Source organism: Anopheles gambiae, chromosome 3 (assembly GCF_943734735.2).
Source record: "Anopheles gambiae chromosome 3, idAnoGambNW_F1_1, whole genome shotgun sequence".
Lineage (NCBI taxonomy): Eukaryota > Metazoa > Arthropoda > Insecta > Diptera > Culicidae > Anopheles > Anopheles gambiae.
Window position 1 is genome coordinate 53,840,609 of NC_064602.1, and position 26,060 is coordinate 53,866,668.

The 26,060-nt window shown below is 42.9% G+C and overlaps 1 protein-coding gene across 3 annotated transcripts; it reads right to left on the bottom strand.

Moving 5' to 3' along the window:
• Window positions 1-2,549: 2,549 nt before the first annotated feature.
• Window positions 2,550-24,494, bottom strand: LOC4578408 (ubiquitin-like modifier-activating enzyme atg7). Of its 3 annotated transcripts, XM_061655614.1 has the most exons (11): window positions 24,249-24,494; window positions 23,990-24,188; window positions 23,551-23,906; window positions 23,258-23,464; window positions 23,050-23,194; window positions 11,398-11,556; window positions 11,126-11,317; window positions 10,795-10,980; window positions 10,606-10,715; window positions 2,710-3,007; window positions 2,550-2,634 (listed from the first exon to the last, which is right to left on the bottom strand). In XM_061655614.1, exons 1-11 carry the CDS (start codon window positions 24,449-24,451, stop codon window positions 2,593-2,595), a joined length of 2,097 nt encoding a protein of 698 aa, XP_061511598.1. In that variant the 5' UTR covers window positions 24,452-24,494; the 3' UTR covers window positions 2,550-2,592. The 3 variants fall into 3 exon arrangements, with proteins under 3 accessions (XP_061511598.1, XP_061511600.1, XP_061511599.1); XM_061655616.1 differs by lacking the exon at window positions 23,990-24,188 and having other exon boundaries at window positions 23,551-23,580; window positions 24,372-24,494; XM_061655615.1 differs by lacking the exon at window positions 23,990-24,188 and having other exon boundaries at window positions 23,551-23,580.
• Between the last annotated feature and the right edge of the window lie 1,566 nt (window positions 24,495-26,060).

Sequence of the window (26,060 nt, forward strand, 5' to 3'; positions counted from 1 at the left end):
TAGCTGCTACTGTCATCAGACTACTAATGCAACTAACTAGTGCAACTAATCGGGATTTGTATCGGCTTAACTTTCCATCTGCATCGGTTTTGGGCTTATAAACCTATTTGCAACCCAATCGCTTTACGTCCTGGAGGCAAATCTACCAGCGTCCATGTGTAATTAGCTTCGATAGACTCGAGCTCTTCAACTATAGCTTGCTTCCACTGATCCGTATCCCAGGAAGTCATTACATCTGCATAACTCTTCGGTTCCTTACTGCACAACTCTTCCAAAAGCAGCAACCCCTTCCGGGTCACCTTTTTCACTTGCATAATCATCACTGCTTTCGTCAGACGATATTGAACCAGGTGCGCTCGTATTCCCAACCACGAAATTGTTGAACCTTATGCTGACGTTTACTGCGTCTCAACACCCGAGACTCTATTTCAGTCATGCTAGTTGATGGAGTATTCGTGCTGAAATGTGATGGTATGTCTCCCGCCGTGCTGTCGCGTACATGCTCTATATCGTTTTCATCATTGTGACTGCTTCCCTGTTCTTCTTCTTTTTGGCTCAACAACCGTTGTCGGTCAAGGCCTGCCTGTACCACTTGTGGGCTTGGCTTTCAGTGACTTATGGATTACCCCCCATAGCAGGATAGTCAGTCCTACGTATGGCGGCACGGTCCATTTGGGGCTTGAACCCATGACGGGCATGTTGTTAAGTCGTACGAGTTGACGATTGTACGATGAGACCGGCTGGCTGCTTCCCTGTACTTCACTGAAATCAAGCAACACTGTGCTACCTAGCTCGGCAATCTGCGCATTCGTATCACCACCTTCATTGATAAAAATGACATCGCGACTTTTCAACATGCACCTTGCAGCAAGATCGTACAACCGATACCCCTTGGGAATCTGTACCGTCGTTTTCGTACCAAACACCCGGACATCATTTCTGTCATTTCGTAATTGACAGATAACTACTGGTCTGGAAATCGGAATTGGACATGCTCATTTCCTATTTGCTCTTGAGAGGATAATTCTGTCAAAGTCGATAGAAGTATTTGAATTTACTGTTGGTGTTTGATAAAAACAACGTGAGTGATAAAAATTGAATGATTGCTTGTGATAAAGCTAAGAAAGACAATAAATTTGATGAAAAATGTGAGAACTGACAGAAAAAATATTTTACCTTTGTTGGGGGTTAGAGGTTAGATGTGATATGCACTTTTAATTGTCCGAACACTGTATATTGTTAATTCACAAGTTTACTTCACTTTAGAACAGATTGGTCAGAACGCGACTTTCTGTGTCAGAGGTCAAAGCGCGACTTGTTGGTATGGGGATCAGAACGCAACTGATCGGGTCAGAGTTCAGAACGCGACTGATTTTAAGCTGATGAGAATTCTCTCGGTCAACGCGTAGCGCTCTCTTGTTGAGCAGCGCACGGCGACAACGATTATGTTCTCTCTCTCTCTCTCTCTCTCTCTCTCTCTCTCCCTCTCTCTCTTTCTCTCTTTCACTCTCTCTCTCTCTCTTTTTCTCTCTCTCTTTTTCTCTCTCTCTTTTTCTCTCTCTCTCTTTCTCTTTCTCTCTTTTTCTCTCTTTTCTCTCTCTCTTTCTCTCTCTCTTTCTCTCTCTTTCTCTCTCTGTTTCTCTCTCTTTCTCTCTCTCTCTTTCTCTCTCTCTCTTTCTCTCTCTCTCTCTTGCGCGCACGTATGCAGTTCGACTCCTTCCATGGCAAACTTATCCCGATCAGCCCTCCTACCATCACTGTTGTCTCGGACTCGGTACTACTCAGCATTCAACCTAATGTAGTAAAATTGAGTTATATTTTGTCAACACTACTATGTTCATCAATAGTACTGTGTGGATGAAATTTTTGTAAGACCACAATCATTCTTACAACACGATTTTTTTACGTGCACACCGCTGCTATGCATGTGTACAGTTGTTTCCTGGGGCCTGCCATCGAGCTGAACATGTTAATGGTGAGATCGACTCCCCAGCGTTATTAGGCAGGATTAATCTGCTCGCTCCCTCTCGAATACTTAGGTCCAATTTCCACCTTCGTACGCGGCGTTACCATAATAATACGATAATACCATAATAATAATAATAATACCCGATGGTACGTATGACTTTCGAGTTCATTGAAGTGTTAGAATTGTTTGATTGTAGTATGTCTTTTTCTGCCTTCAAGGAGAAATTACGTCTGCGTTATATTTAATGTATGAGCCCTGTTCAATGCTCCATGCCCCACTAAGAAGGTGTTGGACAGCGATCCCAAATTTGGCATGAAGCGCAGGATAGCTCAGCAGGCTCGATGGTTGGATCAGGTGAAGCGAGACTTGTCGGTGATCGGGTGTTAGAAGGGAGGCTTCAGTCAGGAACTGAAAATCCTGGAGAATGATTGTTGATCGGGCCACGTCACAATTCGTGCTCTACCGTGAGCAAGCCAACAAGAGAGAGCGATGACATATATTGTTACGATAGAACAATTATATAGAAGACTCATTTGTATTTTTTTTTTTTTCGGATTAAACCCCAATTCAAAATTTTCCATTTCGTTACAAATAATGTTGGATACATTTATTCGGAAAAAATATTAGTAATCATCAGAAAAGTCGCTACCGAGGTCAAGCGTATCCTAAAACATACATAATGTATTTTTATGAAACATTTCAATGAATTATTTTATTTTTAATGCTATATTCCAATTTACCTTCATATTGACTTCATGGATGCTAGATATTAATTTGTGTAATCCCACTATAGCTTCGAGCGATTCTGATCCATTTAAAACGTTTATAATAAAATCCTGCCCACTGGTGGCATAGCGCTCGAGAACTAAAGATGAACATGCCACACAGTTTGTATAACGTGCCGTAGCTGTAACCATTGATTGTAGCGTAGAAATGTTGCCACGTATTGAATGCGGAATTATTCCAAGCAATCCTTCTGGCTCTTGTTGTTGAGCATGTGGATCAGATTTTGGTGTCCGATAGTATGCTGGCGCATCCCTAAAAAACAAAAGGTTTATATCGTCATTGAAGGTAAAAATAAATTATAGAGCACAATAAATTATACAGTCACTGTTCACGCCCAAAACGTTCGCTCCGGAAGTGAACAAGACTCAACGCGTTTTAAGACACACAACGCGGGAGAGAGAGGAAATTTTAGAAGCAACGTTTCCCCTACTAGTGTTATGAGATTCAGGATTCGGAAGATTCAAAATTTTTAATCCCTAAAAAGATTCGATCGGACCCGTTTGTAAAAGATTCCATTGCGATTGGGATTTGATTTCGATTTGTATGGGATTGGGATTAAATTGCAATTAGTTTGGGATTAGGATTCTGTTGCGATTGTATTCGGATTCGGATTGGGATTTGGATTGAGATTGGGATATGAACATGACAAGGTGAAGTTGTTTAGCAAAGCGCATTAACACTTTAAGCGCCGTGTCATATAAATTCGCATGACGGTTTTGCTCACCGTTCAGCTTTGCATCTTGCGCTCAGTGATTCTCTTGAGAACGAATGAGGTAAAAAAGTGAGAACGAGAACGACATGTGCTACGCCGCTTATCGCAATGAAACAAAAGAGTGATAACAATGGCACGAGAAACTGTCGCTCTCATCGCTCTCTTGCCGGACGTCAGGCCGGCGGTCAAAGTGTTAAGGAGATCAGGTGGTGTAATCTAGAGCATTTTAATAATGCATCACTTGACAAACCTTTTCATTTAAAACCTTTTTTATTTGTTTTTGTACTTGTTCATGTATTTTATGGACAACTTTTTTTCGATAAAAAAAATTTGTTAAACTAATATTGGTTTTAATGAATTATTATTTCACGTTTAAACATACATTGGACAAGGGCCTTGTAGTTTAGCATAACAAAAACCAATGTTATTCCGTAAATATATTGTATTATTAACTATTTTCTTGATATATTTAAAGATAGGAATACACAACAGTCAATGCTTTCTTATTTGAGAGCCGATGGGACTGTGAAATAAAAGCGGTTTTTCGATTTGCGAAGTTTTAGATTCGAGAGAATTTACTGCATTTATCTTAAATATTTTCACATTCATCCCGTATTATCTACCAGACGAATAGACCATTTAATTGCTACAGGGTTTACCATGTCACTTTCTAATGTAAGTTGCACAATTCATCTCATTTGAGGATCAGTGCAGAGCAGAATTTCCTGTGTCCATACAGTGCAGCGCTGGAAAGTGTTGTTCGTGTTTGGTGTTTCAGGATTTTGTTGCTGCAGTGTAGTGCGTGTGAGAAAAAACAAACTTAGATATCCTTTTACGTCGTTCGTTGTTTTCACAGCGAGACGTTAAACTAAAAATCTAAAAAAAAATAAGAATTATCCTACCGCACTTTACGCTGTTCACTTTTCTCAAAGTGCTACGTAAAGTGTTCTGACTCAAGGATATAACTTGTTTTGTGTATGCTCATAGTGTAAGTTTTTAAGAAATGTGTGTTTAAAGACATTAGACATTAGGTGGACTCTCATAAGACATTTTTGTTCAAAAGTGAAGTGGTATTGTGGTGCAGTGGACATAGTGGAAAAAAATGTTACAGTGACGTTTTTCAAGTGCCAGTGCTGAGAGAACCGACAATATATCGAATCCTCCTCTTGCCGCGAGGGCTCAACCCCCTCCTGGTACGAGTTCCCGGATTAGGACATACCCGGAACACCTATCAACATCACACCCCGCACTACCCCCCCCCCCCCCCTTAATATTGTCCATTGCGTGATTTTCTCTTCTGATCTTAAAAACATGACGGATGAAGAAGTTCTTGACAATTTGAAAGATCAAAAAGTTACTCAAGTGCGTCGTTTTACTCGCAAAATTAATAACGAAATAATACCTACCAATTCTTTCCTCCTCCGTATTGCTGCAACCCGCGTCCCCTATGTTATCCGCCTTGGCCCACACCAAGTGATTCTCCTTACATATTATCCCAAACTCATGCTTTGCCTTAATTGGGCTCATTATGGTCATACCAGGCTGAGATGCAAAACCTCACAGATTTGCCACAATTGTGGAATCCCTGCCCAAGGCGAATACACTTATCCACTGAAATGTGATAATTGCAAAGGTAACTACAATTCTTTTGACATAATTTGACATTAAATGCAAAATTACAACGTGTCTTTCGCTGAAGCACAAAAATACACTTTAAGCGCCGCGTCATATGAAATCGCATGGCGGTTTTGTTCTCCGCTCAGCTTTGTAGGGGAAAGCTTTTAAAAGTATTCTCGGAAACCGAGAAAGAACCTCGGAAACCGAGAGAGCGCACCGTGTATTTTATATGGGAGCAGGAGAGAACCGTGGTATCGATTCTCTCCCCTTTTTTTAAGCCTACGAAATCTTCCATCGGCTTGATTCTAGGTTTTTACGCACACCATGATAAAAATTACCCGCTCTTTGTCCGTAGGGTCTTCGCACACTCTTACAATTTTGACGCGCACGCTACGTACAACACAATACAAAAGGTCGTTTTAACCGCGCGCACTGCCCTACGGACAATACATTCATGTATTTATGTATTTTTATTTTGTAACTTTGACGAAACAAGGGCTGACTGCATCAACTGCATCTCCAATTAACACCTGTTTACAGCGATACAGCTGATTCTTGTGTCATTTGCTACGAATCGCGTTTCGTCACTTGCGAATCGCATGCTACTATCATCAAATGCCTGCCTGTACAATCGAGTGGCACGCACACTATGACCGTCGCATTAACGGAATGCAACGTTACTGCGACGATCCTGTGTTAAGTTTTTCTGTCCGTCCGTCCGTGGCAACCAAATTTGACGGACCAAATGACGGAATATTCGGCTGAGTAGACAAAAAAAGAGGTCGAGATCTTTTTTAGGCTGTCATAACCGCAAAGCTCGTTTAGTCACTGTTGTTGGGAGCCGTGCCGACCCCTGGACTTGCCGTGGCAGTTGCGCTGCCACATGTCCAGGAGGACGACAGTGTGTCACCTTAGTGTGTGCCGAGCGCACGATTAGAGTGTGTTAGCGAGCCGATCGAGCTGGAGCTCTCGGCAGGGGCGCCCGGTGCGGCTGGTGCGCGGCCACCGCACTTGTGATTTTAAAGTGTTTATTGTTTGTGTCATTTGTGTTTTATTTAGTACGCACGTTAATAAGTGTTCTTCCGTTCTCGACTTCATTCTTCCTCATTCCTTCTTTAGTAATTAAGAAACATTGTTAAGCCCTCGAGGCGGACATTTGTAGAAATAAATTAAATCAAATGAAAGTAATGAATAAATCTACGAGAACATAACAGTGGCGACGAGGATGGGATCCTCTTGCGCAAGGAGGATCCTAAAGAACCCGCGGCAGCCATCGCGTTACGTCTGGCCTCTGCAGCGTCATTGCAGCGTCGCGATGGCACGGCTTCCGGTGCCTTAGGGATACCACGGAACATCGGGCCGCCGCCACCGCAGACACCGAGGCCCCGGGCTGCCGTCCCATCATTGGCGACCACATGGGCAGCCGAGCACACACTCTCGGCGACAAAGGAAAGTCGTTGGGCTGCAGCCTCAGCAACGCCAGCAGCACCACAGGCGAGGCAGCTTTCCGCCTTGCTGCTGGATCTTCGGATGGGCGTCACATCCACCCATGCTGAAGCCCCAGCTTCATCGGGCGAGAACGCATTCCGCCCAGCTGCAGCAGCAGCACGGCAAGGATCCATCGGCGACGAGCAATACCGCCCGGCTCGAGCTTAGCAATATCATCGGCGAGGCAGCAATTCCGCCGCGGCTCGAGCCCTGCCTCTCACCACGGCGACGTACCTTTCCGCCTCGACAGTACAATAAGGAACGACAACGCACAAGTTGCATCGGCTGCAACACAGCAGCCCCACATCGGCGCGAACGCATTCCGCCAGCTGTAGCAGTAGCAGCACAGTAAGTAACCGGACGGGCGAGATGCCATGGTAAGGACATATGTCACCCTGGCTGCAGTACAGTGTCCGGTAGGGCGAGATCATATATCGTACTGGCTGTAGTCGAACATTGCGTCACAGCGTCGTCAATTGCGCCTCGGCTACAGCCACAGTATGCAGAGGGGCCCAGGTAGCATGCCGTCCCAGCTGCAGTCGAACGGGCGTCGCCAATTGCCAATTGCAGTCGGGGCTGCAGCCACAGCATAAATGAAGGGCGAAGAGTCATGCCGCCCTGGCTGCAGCCCCGTTCCAACGGGATACGCATTTTTCCCCGGCTGCAGCTAAAGTATCCCAGGAGGGCGACGAACCATGCCATATCTCATCACTGCCGCCCACCATCGAAAAAATACATCGTTGCTGCCCTGGGGCAAGGATCATCGCGGCATTATCATCATCTTCATCATTATCATCATCATCATCATTGTCGTCGTCACACCATCGCCGCCGTCCCAGGGTGCGGCACAGCAGCAGCATCACCGCTGATTAATCGCCATCGCGGTGAGGACCGAAAACAGCAGCAACCGCTGCTCAGCGCGACAACATCGGGGTCCCCAAATCTCAGCAGCATCAGCCATAAGAGTGTCACCACGCCGGTATTCCATTAGTGGAATACCCCCGCGTCGGTTCGAGCTCTTCTGTATTAAAAGGGGGAAATGTTGAGGGCAGCCGTGCAGACCCCTGGACTTGCCGTGGCAGTTGCGCTGCCACCGGTCAACGTCCAGGAGGACGACAGTGTGTCACGCACACTGTCGCACACACTAAGCAGCGCAAGGCTTAGTGTGTGCCGAGCCCATGATTAGAGTGTATTAGCGAGCCGATCGAGCAGGAGCTCTCAGCAGGGGCTCTCGGTGAGGCTGGTGCGCGGCAACCGTACTTTTATACAGCGCCTACCACAACTATATGGACAGTCGTTTTTCGCGATTTGCAGAAAATCCATAAGAGATAGATAAAAACAGTGAATGTATGAGTTGTGCAGAATACTATTTCACATCTTCGTATATTTTTTCAATTTTTTTTAGCACATTTTTACATGACTTATGACGAAAAAACAAATTTATGGTCGTACCATAACTATGAAGACACTTCGAAAAACAGGTTTTATGTGCTAAATAACGCATTTAAAAACCGTTCAAAAATATAAATAACATATTCTACAAAGGTTTTACAGAAATACATTTTTGAACGATTTTTAAACAGTGTTTTTATAACTTATTTGAAGGTTTTATAAGTTTTATAAGAGTAATTATCAAAAAATATTTTTTTTTCGAATAGCAAAAAATTTCACAAATTTTTTTTTCGCAAGTAATGATGGGTTTGAAAATGCAAATCAAAGTATGTAAAAAGTTTTTCAAATACTATTTTGAAATTGCCATGAGAGCCTAATCAATTTTGTGAAAAACGGTTCAAAACTGATCCGATCAAACAAAAGCGACATAAAAAGCTCAACAACGATTTTTTAGCAGAATCTAAATATTTGCTGCTGTTACATACATAGTTAAGGAATGTAATCCTAGTCCGATGTTTTTTTCCTCCCACCACCCACTTCACCATCGATGTTCTCTTAGACCGCTACAAAGGCGCCCGTAAATGTTTTAGAGGAAATGCAGACGAACACGATATTCAATTGCAATGGGCCTAGAGGTCGCAGGTATTTTTAACGTATTACGTTAAATAGTTTGACGTATTGACGTACACAATTGACGGGGTTTGTAGGTTAACAATGTGTTCTATCTATTTATATTCTTGCGAATCTTTATAAATCGAAATTTTAAATGACTAAACTAAACCCGAAAGTGTAACTATTTCTTTCATACCCTTACATGAAGTCGATTCCTATCGAGTTCAGTTATTTAGTATTGACAGGCAAAACATTATTTTAAAAAATTAAAAATATTTTTTGTTTTTTTTAGATTTTTATCGCCCAAAATATTGAAAAAGTTCCAAAACATTTACCAACTTTCTGCATAACATTTTTCAAAAACATTACAAAATTCTTTGACCATTCTGATGCAACCATGTCGATATTTAGAAAATCATGAAAACGCTTTGCAACACCATCAGAACTGGTATTCTAACCTTAAGATACTTAAAACGCACATGATGTACCAAAAATGACTAATCACTATAATTATTTTATTTAAACACCATAATGCATATGGTTGGTAAACTATGTGGTCATTTTGCAAATGAATGGCCCTCATAAGCTTCAAGCCTTCTTTTATATTTTGGGATGGTTATCCGAGATTTTTCAAGATATCGGACTATTTTTTATTATTATTATTTTTTACACGTTTTTTTTATTGAAGTCGCTTACTTTTGGCTATGAAAATGTAAGGGTTGTCACACATCGCCATGTTCTGTGAGCATTATTCCACCAACTCTCGAATATGCACCCTACGCTCTAGATTGAATTTTCCCTTTTTCTTTTCGTTGTTAGGGTGAAATTTGCCTGCTTTCTGTATTTCATAAATTTGATGCAATGTGCTTGAAATGATCCTAGTAACCATACTCAGAAAACCATGGATGGAAAAGGGGATCAGGATAAGGTTCATGGCAGGTATGGGTTCGAGATGGCCTATGTAAGTTATTGATCAACTATAAGACCTGGAATTAGTGTCGAATTGAATGCGGGTTATTTAAAAGTTGCAAGAAGGATATGGATTCGACAACAGTACTAGAATCGGTATGGGTTCTGAACCAATTTCTGTATCCAACCAGCTATTACACATGACAATCTTCAGTCTCAGAAAAATCTTCAGCTACCCATCGAACTCCGGTCAAAATTGTATGGAGTTGACGGTATGATGGGTTCGATGGATGAGTTTTCTATCACCTGCTGGAATGGAATTCTAAGGGTTTGATTGGTTCGAAAAAGCTAATACAAACAAAGCGTAAGAGGCACTTACGATTTGCGTTGTCTTAAAAAGACCTTTGTGTGCATTCTTAAGCTATTAAATATACCTAAAATTACATTGTTTAATCCTGTAGCCGTCATGGGATCAAGCCCTGAATACACCGTGTCTTGGTATGGGTAGGGGTACCTAGGACTGACTCTCCTGCTATGGTAACAATAAGTCACTGAAAGAAAAGCTCATTTTCACTAGTGGGTAGAGGCAGGCCTTGACCGGCAACGGTTGTTGTGCCAAAGAAGATGAAGAAGAATTCTGTAACCGGGCCAAATTAACTAGCATACACAAATTTTATATCGCACATATTCTTCTTCTTCTTTGGCATAACAGCCGTTGTCGGTGAAGGCCTGCCTAAACCAGTGATGGACTTGGCTTTCATTAACATTTTGATTTTTTTAGTTTCAGTTTCACATAACTATGGAGCGTTAAGCAATACAGCCGTAGCCGTTCCTACTGAATAAAAAAAAAACAATGAAAACACATATAAACATTACCAGTAAATAAAAATCAGCAAAGTATGCAAAACAACCTGAACACCGTTTGTACAGAACGGTTCAAATGCAACTAATTTAGACCGATTCTCGAAGCCACGAGTTGCTCAAAAAAAATGGAGAAATTAAAAATAAACAATGTTCGATATCCCGATGTTGAATGAGCGATATCAAGAATTATTGTGCTAATACTGAAGCCATTCTTGAAACACATCGATTAGACTGAAATAAATGTCTTTTTACTTACCCATGTTGAATGATTGATATCATCAATTCTACTGCTAATGCTGAAGCCATACTCGATACACCTGGTCTCGTAACAGTGCACTGTTGATCTAATGTACGATCCTTCATTGACTGATAATAAAAGAAAAAGCATAAAAAACATGCACCCTATACAAAAGCAATCGGGAATAACATATACAAATACACATACATTCCCAGGAGCAACAATGTCATTACAAAAGTAACATCCTAAATCACAGCAGTTGATCTTATGAAATCCTGCAATAACTGTCGACGAGAGATTAGTATCGCCTTCTGCTTCCATGATGTTGTTTGTTTGAAATCCATGTCGCATAACAAGGTAAGAATCGAATCCGAGAGCTGCATTCATAACAATCTGTGTCATACAAAAAAGGAAAGGAATATATATATATATATATATATATATATATATATATATATATATATATATATATATATATATATGTATACATATATATACATATATATATCGCGTACATATATATTATTAAATGATTCACCTTGTTATAAAACCGACCAAGCATTGTTGGTAACCAACGACTTTCACGCGAATCCGTCAGTAAGTAAATAACATCATGTTGTTGTATGAGATTTATAAGCTTGGTCAATATCTCTCTTGTCTCATTTACTTCGTTTCCTTGTCCAACGGGATGTCCAGGCATGGGAATTTTCAAATTTATTCCGGTAATTTTCTACAAAAAATAAATATTGTTAATTTTAAATTTTCACTTAAAAACATTTAAAGTCAAAAATATAAAAGTGAATAGTTTACCGCGGATGGATTAATTTCTAATAATCTTTCAGCAACTGTTGAAGCCTTTGGTTTCCCTCCATTTAATGTATCTTCGTACCGATACAAAGATTGCCTAATCGGATTCGATAAGGAAATATGTCCGCAATCGACTATTGAAATGTGAGTAATGCCCCAAGCCTAAAAATAATTTCAATATTTTAAAGAAATAAATAAATACATTGTTTTAATTGTAATTAACGGATCAGTTTTAATTATTTTGATGGTTTGATGCACTGCAACATCGCACACGAAAAAAAGGTAATGTATCTATTTTTGTCCTATTTCCCATTTCCCAGTTTTTTTTTTTCTTAATTTTCATGTATTCTTACCGGAATTGCAAATACTTATCTAATATATGTAAATAACTTGGAATCCCGGTAAAACTGATAAGGCTAGTTAGAATGACTATGACCAACGTCACATGCCAGGTGAGGGTGGATGGAAAACTCTCAGGACCTTTTGCTACCACCAAGGGTCTGCGCCAGGGGGACGGGCTTGCCTGTCTCCTATTCAACCTGGCGCTAGAGAGGGCCATCCGCGACTCGAGGGTGGAGACTACGGGAACCATCTTCTATAAGTCAACCCATATCCTGGCATACGCTGATGATATAGACATCATTGGTATGCGGCTCTCCTATGTAGCAGAAGCCTACCAAGGGATTGAGCAGGCGGCAGAGAACCTCGGATTGCAGATAAACGAGGCAAAGACCAAACTGATGGTGGCAACATCAGCGGACCTACGGATGTGTTATTTACATATACTTACTTACTTATCCGGCGCTACAACCGCTTTGCGGTCTTGGCCTGCCTCAGGAGTGTCCGAAACCGCTCACGGTCTCGCGCCTTCGTCTGCCAGTCCGTTATCCTGGCCTTAATGGCGGACGCCTCCACGCCATCTTGCCACCTCAATTTGGGCCTACCACGCCTCCTCTGTCCTTGCGGACGGCCTAAAAAGACTTTACGGGCTGGGTCGTCCGTTTCCATGCGTACAACATGGCCAGCCCACCGGAGCCTGGCGAGCTTTATACGCTGTACGACAGTGAGGTCGCCGTACATCTCGTATAGCTCGTCATTATAGCGGCTCCTCCATTGTCCTTCCACATATACGGGGCCAAGTATCCTGCTGAGCATCTTCATCTCGAACGCGGCTAAGAGCGTTTCGTCAGATTTGGACAGTGTCCATGTCTCAGAGGCGTATGTGAGTACTGGTACTATATAGGTGCTATATAATCCCTGCTTCGTCCGTTGCGACAGGTTCATTGTGGTGGACTGATTTTTCAGGCAGTATAATAACCGGTAATGAGGCGGTCCCGTGGTACAGTCGTCAACTCCAACGACTCAATAACATGCCCGTCAGGGGTTCAAGCCTGGAATGGACCATTCCCCCGAAACAAGGATTGACTATCCGGCTGCGTGATAATGAATTTAGTCTCGAAAGTCTGTACAGGCCGACATGTCCTTGTTAGACGTTATGCCAAATAGAAGAAGAAGAAGAATGACCGGTTGCCAGCCAGCGTCCTTGCTCGCAACTCATCCATGCTATTGTCGGAACTGGCCGTTGATCCGACATAGGTGAATTCGGGACGACTTCAAAAATGCGTTCACCTGCTCGATTTTGTTGTGCGGGCATTGTCTCATATACCCAACGGGACAAAAGTAGAAAGCTTGGAGCAAAATAATCGTTTGTCTTCCTCTATCCTCTATGCCGCGCTTGCTTACACTCATGCGCGAGCGCTCGAGTATATTCTCTCAGAACTGAGCATTCGCAGTTCAACCCGTGCAGTGAGAATGTATGTGTTAACACGTTGTCTGCCACCATACATGCCCACTGAACTGCCCCGTCAGGCCACGGAATCACTCTTTGAAACGATTGTATTTACTTTTGCATTTTTCCTCTTTTAAATCAAATTCACCAATTCTCTTTGTTCTCTCAGTCGCTCCACAATGTCGTTTGTTGGGCTAAATTCCATGGAATTTCATTCTACGTTTACGTATTGTACAAGCTGTCCCGATCAACCTCAACTTTGTGATGAGTGTTTTAAGATTGTGCATCAAAAGTAAAGGATGAATAAATGAACTCCAAGATCTTATAATTTTTGTTCATTCTCATGCTCATTTATTTATGAAAACATAATAGAAACTCATTTTGATATTTTAATCATTTTTTTAAGAAATAATAACCGTGAAAGAAAAGCATTGTGAAAGAACTGATCAAATACGTGCAAATTTATCTCTTGTAACACGACAATTTAGAGAGCGAATACGATTTGTATAACATTTAGTCGTTACATTAATATTATTATTATTACTACTATTATTATTATTAAAGCTTGTGTAACCATTATATGGCGGACTCGCAACTAAGAAATACAATACAATACAATACGTCTTTTACAATGTGCAATGTGTCAGCCACTATGTGGCTGACGTGGCCCGATCGGAAAAAAACCCGTCAGCCACATAGTGGCTGACGTGGCAGACAACGTGTTAATGTGTAGCGAAATTTGTCTCTGTATCTCACTCCCCCACCCCCAAAAAACCACATTAACTCTCCGCGCACTCTTACAATTTTGGCGCGCACGCTACGTACAACACAATAAAAAAGGTCGTTTTAACCGCGCGCACTGATCAAAGTCGGGTTGGTTCAATCGGAACGCCGACACTCCAAATCAGAGATTTGGTGTGAAAGAAAAAGTTTTTCTGATCAAATCGACAACACACACGCGACGACACACATCGTCACCATCGACCGCCGTCGATGAAAGTGTGATGATCTAAAAATAGATCTGTGGGGCGAGTGAGGGGGAGGGGGGGCAGAACAGAGAACGTAAGCGTGAGTGAGTCGTCGCGTGTGTGTGTGGTCCCGCTGCTCAAAGCGACGGAAGAAATCATGGAGTTCTGAGAATTTTATCATGCCTTCCTTTTCTCTCCAACGGCAAATTTGTCGAGCAGCTCGTCGAGCTACCCGTCCCTGGCTCCGCCTCATACCCCTCGCCTGAGCGCGCTGTCGATGGTTTGGATGTGTTGGTGCGTCAGACGGCCAATCGCTGTCAGCCGTCGTCCGTGCTTTTTCCCTCCATAGCGCCATCTCTTTCTCGCGTGTGGTCAATGCTCGCGAGCTGTTGTGGCGCCTAAAAATGCCGTTAGAAAACATTGCGGCGATGAAGTTGCATTTTCACAAATCAAACCAAAAAAAGCGCAATGAGTTCAATTGCTGCAATGTAAAAATAACTACGGAATCGCTAGCGCACGATGGAGGGTTTGCTGTGCAACGCGCAGAACCCTTATTCGCTCTAACACGTTTCTAACACTAAGCTTTTGCTTTCGTTTGTTGTGGATTACATAGATATGCTAAGCATCCTGCGCATGATTGTGAGTGTGCGTGTGTATGCACAACTGTCGCCAAATGTAGTTTCTTCCGGAATGTTATGATCCATCGGTCAAAGAAAGGAAGGTGTTCATGAAAGGCGGAAAGACGAATTGAGGCCCCTGAGGAGGGGGTACTGACACACAGCTGTTGGAAGATTGAACAGTATTCTTAATTTGCCAGCGGATGGGGGGGGTGGCCATAGGACCCCTACGATCATAAGTCACAGGCCCTAAAATTGTTGTCGCCATGGGGGGAGGGGAGGTGCAAATGGTTCTCCAGCCACGGAGCCCTAAAGACCATCTTTCCGGGGGTCCCCTTGTCGCTAATAATCTGTCCACTTGTAGACATACGGCATACTACAGACTAGTGATGGGTAAATTCAACAAAAATCCGGAATCGCTTCCGAATGACTCCGCCAAAATTGGAAGCGGTTCCGGAAGGTAGGTGCAAAACTCCGACCTCGGAGCCGTCTGGAGCCGTTCGGAGCCGTTCGGAGCCGTCCGGAGCCGTCCGGAGCCGTCCGGAGCCGTCCGGAGCCGTCCGGAGCCGTCCGGAGCCGTCCGGAGCCGTCCGGAGCCGCTAGTCGGCAGCCGGAGCCGTCCGGAGCCGTCGGAGCCGTTGGAGCCGTCGGAGCCGTCCGGAGCCGTCGGAGCCGTCCGGAGCCGTCGGAGCCGTCTGGAGCCGTCGAAACCGTCCGGAGCCGTCCGGAGCCGTCCGGAGCCGTCCGGAGCCGGCGGAGCCGTCGGAGCCGTTGGAGCCGTTGGAGCCGTCCGGAGCCGTCGGAGCCGTCGGAGTAGTTGTAATAGTCGGAAGCATTCTGAAGCGCATTAATTTCTCGATATTAGTGATAATTTTATTGTAAAAAACAGCTTACGAGTAAAAAAAGAGCCTTCTTCATTTATTGATATGAAGTTTTTTTGTGTGTTTTTTTTTTCAAAAATAAAGCCAAAAATAATTGTTTGCTCCGTATATATATAGGAAAAAAAAAGAATCAAATTAGGAGGTCAAGGAGCAATAGAACTATGACGGGAGGTGGGTTTGATAAAATACGAAACAACGAGGCAGACGAGTGTAATTATGGCAGTTTTGCACGGATGTTTACATCGACTAACGTGTATGGTTTAGGCCGCACTTATTTTTTACCGAATAACATGATGGCACATGGACAAGACAAAGAATATAACTATCAATCATCCGTCCATCTTTTATGAAAATAAAGATCAATAATAGATTGATTCATAATTTTTCCCTATATATACGGAGCAAACAATTGTTTTTGACTTTATTGTTTAAAAAAACTACAAAAAAACTTCAGAGCAATAAATGAAGAAGACTATTTTTTTACTCGTTAGCTGTTTTTTAAAATGAAATCATCGCTGATATCGGGAAATTAAAGCGCTTCAGAAGACTTCCGACTATTACAACGACTCCTACGGCTCGAACTGGCTCCGTCGACTTCGACGGCACCGACGACCCCAACGTCTCCAACCGGTTCCGTTGGCTCTATCGACTACGACGGCTCTGTCAGCTCCAACGACTACGACGGTTCCGACCGGCTCCGGACGGCTCCGTCGGCTCCGTCGGCTCCGGACGGCTCCAACCGGCTCCGTCGGCTCCAACTGCTACGACGGCTCCGACCGGCTCCAGCTGCCGACTAGCGGCTCCGACGGCTCCAACGGCTCCGACGGCTCCGAACGGCTCCGACGGCTCAAACGATTCCGGACAGCTCCAACGGCTCCAACGACTCCGACGGCTCCAACGACTCCAACGGCTCCGGACGGCTCCGACGGCTCCGACGGCTCCAGCTGCCGACTAGCGGCTCCGGACGGCTCCGGACGGCTCCGACGGCTCCGGACGGCTCCGACGGCTCCGGACGGCTCCGACGGCTCCGACGGCTCCGGACGGCTCCGACGGCTCCGGACGGCTCCGACGGCTCCGGACGGCTCCGACGGCTCCGGACGGCTCCGGACGGCTCCGACGGCTCCGGGCGGAATCGACGATTTGAATTTTTCGGAATCGGAGCCGGAGTAGCAATGCTCGGAAGCGATTCCGAGCCGTGGGTGCGATTCCGGTTACCCATCACTACTACAGACTAGAGATCTTCGATGACCGCCTAGTCAGCCTACCTTTAGATCCACCTTTAGATGTTTTTTTACTGCGGAGATGCTTCCTTCCCTCTGCCTGCTGCGTATGCACCGGGCAGGAGACAGTGTGGCAGTATGCAAGTTGCACACTGGATAGGAGCGGGCCCGCGGTACCGCCATCATTCCGCACATCTGCATGCCCGTCGTGGGTTCTAATCGCGTATGTACCGTCCGCCGGAGCAAGAGGTGACTATCCGGCTACGTGGTACTCAAGTCCTGAAAAGGCCGGCATGATCGCGTTGGCTTTTACGCCAATAATAATAATAATAATAATAATAATAATAATAATAAAAATAACTAAGCATAGCAGTCCACACCCGGGTAAGAGTTTGTCTTGACTTTGTTGCTGCCGGAATACACGGAATGCACTCGACCAAAACATGAACCTACCCATCCGAACCCATTCCAAGGCATTGCTGGTCAATCGGCGTCATGATAACTACTCCAAACCAACAAGCCACCAAATTCTGGATGGACAAGTGCAGCACCATACGCGAACCGTAATAAACAAATCCAGAATCCTCTTTTGTATGGATTCAATTCAAAATGTTGTTGCCACTTGCGCCCGCTAGCTGAATTAGAAATAAATGTGCAACATATCACACGCACGTTTGTTTAGATCGAGTGTTTTTTAATACCCCCAACAGCAGAGCCAATCGCAAAGATGCCAATGCCAATGGTTGTGTTGTCTCTCAGGTAGCGAGATCGAAAATGCATGGACGTTGTAGCCGCAGCGGATGAAAATGTACGCATCAGAATCAAATAGTTTTAGGGTTTCCAAACGCACGCACACACACAAACACGCGCGCGCAAACTCTCACACACACACACAGACACGCGCGCGCGCACGCGTTGAGGCACCTACGAACGCGCGCACGCGAGAACGCACCTACGAACGCGCGCACGCAAGCACGCACCCTCCACCAAACCCCCCCTCCCCTTCCGCAATCATCAGCTATCATATAGCTCATCCTCATCCCTAGCGCCGGGCAGGGTGGGGAATCGCGACATGATAGAGTGAACGGTCACTTTCCCCGCGCTGTGTGTGTGCGTGTGTGTGACGAGACCCGAAAACGCGAGACAGATTTCGGCACATTAAAAAAAATATTTTATTGCCACTATACACTGTGCTACATGATGCTTAGAAGGTCGTTGAAGCATCAAACATGTTCAAATTAAAAAATATTAGATTAGTCTTAGCCGTTCTCCTACGCTTGTTTTAAATAGACTTCTTCACCCTCAACTGGCAGGGGCATCGAATGGTCTCATCAGCAGCGGCACGAAATAAAATAAACCATCAATACACCGATAACACTTTGAATCCCAATCCAGCTTCTCCCGCATCGTCTCAAGGCCACACACAAATTAATAAATGCTAACACCCACCAATAACAACAATACACAACCGCAATGCATATGAGTATCACCGCATCCCGCTGCGCAAAATCGACCAGTTTCCTGCGCAGGAAATGTACCAAAGCCGCCTGCGCTGGCCAGCGCAGATTTTGGCTGGTCTCCCGCGCGGGACTTCAGCGATTCCTGCGCCAGGCCTGCGCAGGTTTAGCGCGCCATCTGTTGGCGAAATGGACAAACTATTTATGGCGGCGGAGCAAAAAAAAAACGGTCAAAAAATTCAAAAATGTTGCCGCCAATTTTCTCGTCCGCTTCTTCTCCCTCCCTCACCCTGCCTTGCCTTATTTGAGCTTCTGCCCGTGCCTTCCGCCGCCAGCTGATTGGGTGTTGTGGTGTATGCGTTGATGCTTATATGTGCATTGCGGTTGTGTATTGTTATTGGTGGGTGTTAGCATTTATTAATTTGTGTGTGGCGGCTTGAGACGCTGTGGGAGAAGCTGGATTGGGATTCAAAGTGTTATCGGTGTATTGAGGTTTATTTTATTTCGTGCCGCTGCACTACCCCCTCCTCCCGGTCATTAGTTACCATTTACAGGGGCCTCAATTCGTCTTTCCGCCTTTCATGAACACCTTCCTTTCTTTGACCGATGGATCATAACGTTCCGGAAGAAAACACATTTGGCGACAGTTGTGCACACACACGCACGCTCATACCCTTGCGCAGACGGCACAGCATATCTGTGTAATCTACAACATACGAAAGCAAAAGCTTAGCGTAAAAAAGTTATGCTTAATGCTTAACACGTTCAGATCGATGGCAGGCCCCAGGGACTGCCAGTGAACTTTCCAGCCTGCATTCTAGGTGCTGGCGGAAAGGAAAGTTGATGAAAATCAGCGCCGGGATGAACGTGTTAATGCGAATTAGGGTTCAGCGCGTTGCACAGCAAACCCTCCATCGTGCGCTAGCGATTCCGTAGTTATTTTTACATTGCAGCAATTGAACTCATGCAACTGTGAAAATGCAACTTCATCGCCGCAATGTTTTCTAACGGCATTTTTAGGCGCCACAACAGCTCGCGAGCATTGACCACACGCGAGAAAGAGATGGCGCTATGGAGGGAAAAAGCACGGACGACGGCTAACAGCGATTGGCCGTCTGACGCACCAACACATCCAAACCATCGACAGCGCGCTCAGGCGAGGGGTATGAGGCGGAGCAAGGTGGATTAATTATATCAGGTGGTGGATTAGGGCCTTTGGGGGTCGCCATAGTTGAGGGACTTTACGTCATTTTAAAACCGTTAACCATTGGTTTCCGCACACAAAGCTTAGCAAATAGAACAGATTTCTTTGTTACTACGTGCAATTTTGTGTTTCTATTGATTTTATCGAAAAAATGAGATATATTAACAAAAGATTTGATGATTTGTTTTTGTACGAAATTAAAAATCATGTGAGTAAGAGTTCTAATCTCGCGTAAATTGTCCATGCGGCTCGTCGATAATAAAGAATCAATGTGAAAATTGAAAAAAATAATGGTTTTCTTAATTTTTATCTCCAAAAATGTCGAAAACACAATGAATTATGGAATAAATTCACGGAATAAAACAAAATAACACACTTTAATCCATGTTCTAATGTTTAATAAGAACTCGCAAAGTGCAAAATATATTTTTAAAGAATATTTAATCGAAAAAATTGGGGAGATAAATTATATGAACAAATTTAATAAATGTAAACAAAGTTTGAATCCTGGGGACCTTACGTCAAGCGACGAATTGTCAAAATGCACTAGAGTCCACCACCTGATATTTTTAAATCCACCTTGGAGGCGGAGCCAGGGACGGGTAGCTCGACGAGCTGCTTGACATATTTGCCGTTGGAGCCAAGGTGTATGGATATTAGGAGGTGAAGTGCTTCAGAGCAAATTGACATTTCATGACTTGACATAACAATACTGAGGGCTCCGATATTAAAATCGGGGAGGGCTGGAGGGGGGTATAGAAAATTGTATGCGATTTGACATAACAATACTCAATGATGGCGCCCGGAAAACGGGCTAACAATTCACCTCCTTAATAAACACACCTTGGTTGGAGCAAGGATAATGTATTTAGAAGGTTGATTTTTATCGCTTTTGCTGGGCGACATTGTGGGGGACATCTGTCACTCTCTGCATACAAATTTCATTACCCCGCACCAGCCCTCCCCGATTTTTATACCGGAGCCCCCGGAAGAGATATGTCAAGTCGAGAAATGTCATTCTGCTCTGAACAACTTCACCTTGTCATTTATAACACCTTGGTCTGACGCACCAACACATCCAAACCATCGACAGCGCCAAAGTGGGTTCATTATACAGGTGGGCTTATCCCGAACAATTTGACTGCCGTGTTGTAGAAAAATGAAAACGAAATGACAGGAGGGTATTCGATCATTTGTTGATGTATGCGTGTGAATTCCAATGGCTGTTTTGGTTGATGTGTCGTAGTGTAGGTGAAAAACTACGTATCACAATCGAATCCCCTCCTGTCATTCGTTCGTCCAATATGGCCTTCCCGCCAAACCTATAAGCCCACCTAATCCCTATACCCACTTTGGACAGCGCGCTCAGGCGAGGGGTATGAGGCGGAGCCAGGGACGGGTAGCTCGACGAGCTGCTTGACAAATTTGCCGTTGGAGGGAAAAAGATGGCATGATAAAATTCTCCAAACGGCATGATTTCTTCTGTCGCTTTGCGCAGCGGGCGGATTTTCGATCGCTTTCCGCCAAAAGCGATCGAAAAAGTGAGCAGAAATGTCAGGGAAAACGCTTGGATTCCGATCGAAGAAATATAGGATAACTGTACCAGTTTTCGGCAGTGTACCTATTTTCGGCAGGGTAGCTAAAAACGTGAAATTCTGCACAAATGCGGTAAAAAATTTCACAAAATACAATTTTGTAGAGAAAGTGTACTTATTTGATATTCACATACGAAGTTTAACACCATTTAATTACGTATTTTCCAAAATATCAAATAAATTGTGCTTTTTTTCGGCAGCTTTGCTGTCAGCCAATCGTTCGGCAGGTTTTGTGATTAAGAGAATCAGAACAGTAAAACAATGAAAAAGTGGTGTATATTAAAGATTTTATGCTTATTTAATTTATTCTAACTTGTTCGGAATTTTAAAATCACGATAAACAGTTTATTTTTCACTGTAAATGCTGCCGAAAATAGGTACACAGTAAATGTTCATTTTTGACAGCTCAATGTTGTGGGCTCCTGTCGAAACTCGGAACAATAACACACTTTGAATTTGGCTGAATATTCCTTTTAAAATTGATCAGAACACTACAATGCGTATGTCGATACATAATATGACCTTTCTTGTACCAAATATCACCAATTTTACGACAAAAAATGCACTAACTTAAGAGAAAAATAAATATTTGTAAGCCAGTTCGCACCGTACGCTATAACCATCAAACTGTCAATGGCTGCTCTGTTTAAACGTCGCATCAAAATGGCTGTCAAAACGGGCCAAAATAAGCAACATAAAATTAATAATTAAAGTGCTTTTTAACACCAATGTTAGGAAAGTAAGAGTGTTAAATTGCTTTAAACATTTTTTTGTACATATTCACATTGATACAAACATTTCCTGACCCGTATTCGCGCTGCCGAAAATAGGAACACAGCCTGCCGAAAATAGGAACAAACTGCCGAAAATAGGAGCAAAATCAATGTTTGCATTTTCACGAATATTTATGAAAAAGGGCTTTGAACCGGCAAATAAAAAATATTGTAACATGCTATGATAGTTTATCAACCAGTTGATAACTGGTAACTGGTACAGTTACCCTATCAACCCAAAAATTTCAGCGCTGAAAATTTTGAAATATTTCATTTATAAATTTGCAACAATTTTGAATGCGTAATATTTCACAGCCATGGGCTGTGAAATATGTTTGCAGTTTGAGTTTGAGAAGTTTTCGATCGCGTTGCGCAGTAGTGATGGGTAATCCGGAGCGGAGTCATGGATCAACTCCGACTCCGGTGCGCAAAATATGACTCCGGCTCCGGATCATAACTGGATTCGACTCCGGATCAGTCCGGATCAGTCCGGATCACTCCGGATTACTCCGGATCAGTCCGGATCAATCCGGATCACTCCGGATTACTCCGGATCACTCCGGATCACTCCGGATCAGTCCGGATCAGTTTTCGTACATATTAGATGTACGACTTGAAAGTCAATGAACTCATCAAGAATTGTCTAAACGATAATGGACAGTCATTCCGGATCCGGAGTGATCCGGAGTGATCCGGAGTGATCCGGACTCGGAGTCGATGAGTCCGGGGGTTTTCCCGTTCGCACCCCCCCCCTCCCCCCCCCCCCCCAAACAGTCCGGAGCAACTCCGAGTCCGAGTCCGAGGGGTGCCGGAGTCGGATCAATCCGACTCCGGAAAAAAATTGTATTTACCCATCACTATTGCGCAGCAGGTTGGGATATCTCTGTGGAACTGTTATACACGTTTGAACGCGTCCGCAGATATGGTATTTGCGGCCTCACATATCGCGCGATGCGTTTGTTAAATTGTATTCGTGCCGTACGACCTTCTACGTGTTGATTATTTTTCCTAACACTAAACGTGACAAATCGATGATTGAAATGTGGCTTTAATGCAAAGTATGTAAAAGAATTCGCTTCAAGAAGGCCCCTCGCGTTTCGTTGAATGTAAATTAATAAATAACCAATAACAAATAATTAATAATGACTTACCAATAAAGACCTAGCAACATTACATCCCAACGTTCCAGCACCTAGTAGAAGGCATTTAGTACGACTGATAGCGTTAAGATTAATTGAAGGGACTAGACGCCATTTCATAAGCTTCAAATTTAGGTTTATAGCATTCTCTGCGAGTCTGAAAACATCATTGTTGGTATTTAGCTTTTATATTTGAGTTCATGAATGTTCAAATGCTTACCTTTTCGGAGACATGCTGTTATTCAAAGTTGTTAAGCGTGGAAGATATTTTCCACTTTCATCTGATTCCCAACCTACCCAAGATGACAGGCTGTTTACGTTCGACACATGTTTTGGTAGAAATATTCTCATTTCACTAAATTGAAGTTCAGATGCAGTGCCGCCAGTTATTCGAATACATTTTATTCCTTGTTCCGCAAGGGCAGGACTATGTAAATAATAATAATAAACATAGATATTCAGGGCTACTGGTATAATTACATATGATAGTTAATGAAACAAAAAATACAATACCTTGTTATCACGAGATACGTTAGAAATTGTCTTAATTGCCAACCGGGAGGTGAAGAGATGTTTTGACCCGATGGGTCATAGCAACAAAAATATAAATTATTTAAATCCTGTTCACGAAAGTTCGCTAATTTATTGTGATGTTGGATATACTCTGAGATTAGTTTGATCCCTTCATTGACATGATAAATAAAAAAAGGTTCATTTGGTGTAGGTTTTCGATACAGAAACTGAACGATGCACGATCGAAGTCTTTCTTCTGAGATTGATGTGATAGTTTTTTCATCATCATACTTGAATATCAGTTCCGTAGGTGCAGGAAACGCAAACCAGTGGTAGAATTTATATTTTTTTAGATCCTAAGAGATAACAAGGGTTTTGTAGATAACTCGTTGTTAAACTTATTACACATCGATATCAGAGAGCAATATACTGCACTTACAGCAAATGAAAGCAAACAAAATTTCACTAAATCTGAGCTGCTCTGTATTGATTCCTGATTCAGCAGATCACTGTATAACTTAATGGCTTCTATTTTAAGAAGTGCTTTTTTATCACAATTCTTAAAAGTCTCTAACGTATTATGATTTAACAAAATTCCTTTGCATCGGAATCCTAAAACCGAGTCATCTTCGTATTTTCTGAAAAATATTGGATCGGTAAGCTCCATTTCAAGCATTTAGAAGTAAAATTCTTCTTACGTGTTGAGAGAACTGCATGTCACTTCTACCATTGGGACCTTATTCTTTCTCAAGGCTATAGTACCGATAATTGTTCGACCTGTTTCATTTAAACGATCGATGTCTATTTTAATATCGACATACTTGTGCCAAAAATCGTTGTGAATGAAAGATTGAAATGGAAGAAACTTTAAAATACACATTTCTAAGCTTCCATCAGTCATTGTAAATGCGCGAAGACTTCACAATTTATTTATTACTTGTTACCAAGGTTAGTTGAGGATAGAGGTTGAAGCATCCAGTGTAAATTGACAAGCAGCTGTGGGAAAATTTTGACAGTTCGGTAAGAGGTTGTTTATGTTCTCAGACCTACGGCATGTGGATGTGGACTCGTGTAGAAACAAACATTGTAAATCTGTGTCGCGCAATAGAGTTGTGAAAAATCACTAAATTTGTACAAAGCATATCGTTTATATTGATCTAAGTACATCACACGGCTTTCTAAAAAGGTAAATTTTTGATTATTATGTGTTTTACTGCAACAAGCCTAATTTATGTTTGCTATTTCAGTGTGCATCATGTCAACCTGCGCTGCATCCTTTTGCCAACACAGCCGCTACATAGTGAAAAAAATGGGTCTGGATGTAATTTTTCATAAATTTCCAACAGACCCAACGCTGTTACGCAAATGGGTAGAATTTTGTCAACGAGAGGAAGCTTGGGTGCCATCGATAAGCAGCATTTTATGTTCAGCACATTTCAACAAAACTGACTACCAGCTAATCAATTCGCCTTCGAAGGCTAATAGAAAAATTTTAAAAAAGCTTAAGCCGTCTGGTAAGTTTTCATGTAATGTCCCACACTAATCTATACTAATATAAGCATACATTTGATAAAGTTACTAAATTTGAAGGGTTCATACATGTAGCTGCTGTTTCTTCGACGTTTCGCCCAACGTCGATGTTTTACTCCGAATCGAGTTCATGTTTTCCTTCGTAGACCATAAGGATACTCCGACTTTTAAGTATTGAACGAGTTATTAGGAACGCAATGATAAGCAACCAGAAAGTAAATAATCAAGTTCATTATTAAAACCAGGACTAATTATCGTGAACGATTCGCAAAGACTAATATGATCTGCATACATCATCTACATCAGTGGTCTCCAACCTGTGGTCCGTTGCGTTAACAGACGTGGTCCACGAAAGAATTATTTTTGAAAAAGAACAGCTTAATACTATGGATTATAGTACACAATCATTATAAAATTTTCAACAAGCATATCTAAAATGAGATTTAATCGTATTTTTGATCAAAAACATTAAGTAAAGTTAAAAAAAGTATGCACTCATTAGATGTGAGCCGCGGCAAATGTATTTTCAAGCCAAGTGGTCCGCGATCCTAAAAAGGTTGGAGAGCACTGATCTACAACATTGCACAAATCTTGCTTTCTCAAACTTCCTCCTCAAATTGTGCCATTAACCCTTACCGTTTTAAATTTTGTTTGCTTCGTTGTTCCCAGTTGCTTCATTAGAATGTGCGCAGCATATATTCTTACAGGTCATCCACCAAATCCGAAGTTTTGTTTTACTTTATGTGATTTTAGTACTATTTTCAGTTCCAACATCCGTTCAACGCAGGTTTTACAGGAAAGAGCTTCTTTTGAAAATCCTGCGATTGATTTGTTCGTAAAATCCTACCGTGTATGCTTCCGCCGTGAATCGCTCCGGTGCGATACTTTTCGATGTTCATATAGATCTGCACATACATTCATTTATTTTTGGTAATCGATGGTTTGTCCGCCAGTTCACCATCGAATGACTTGTCTTATGC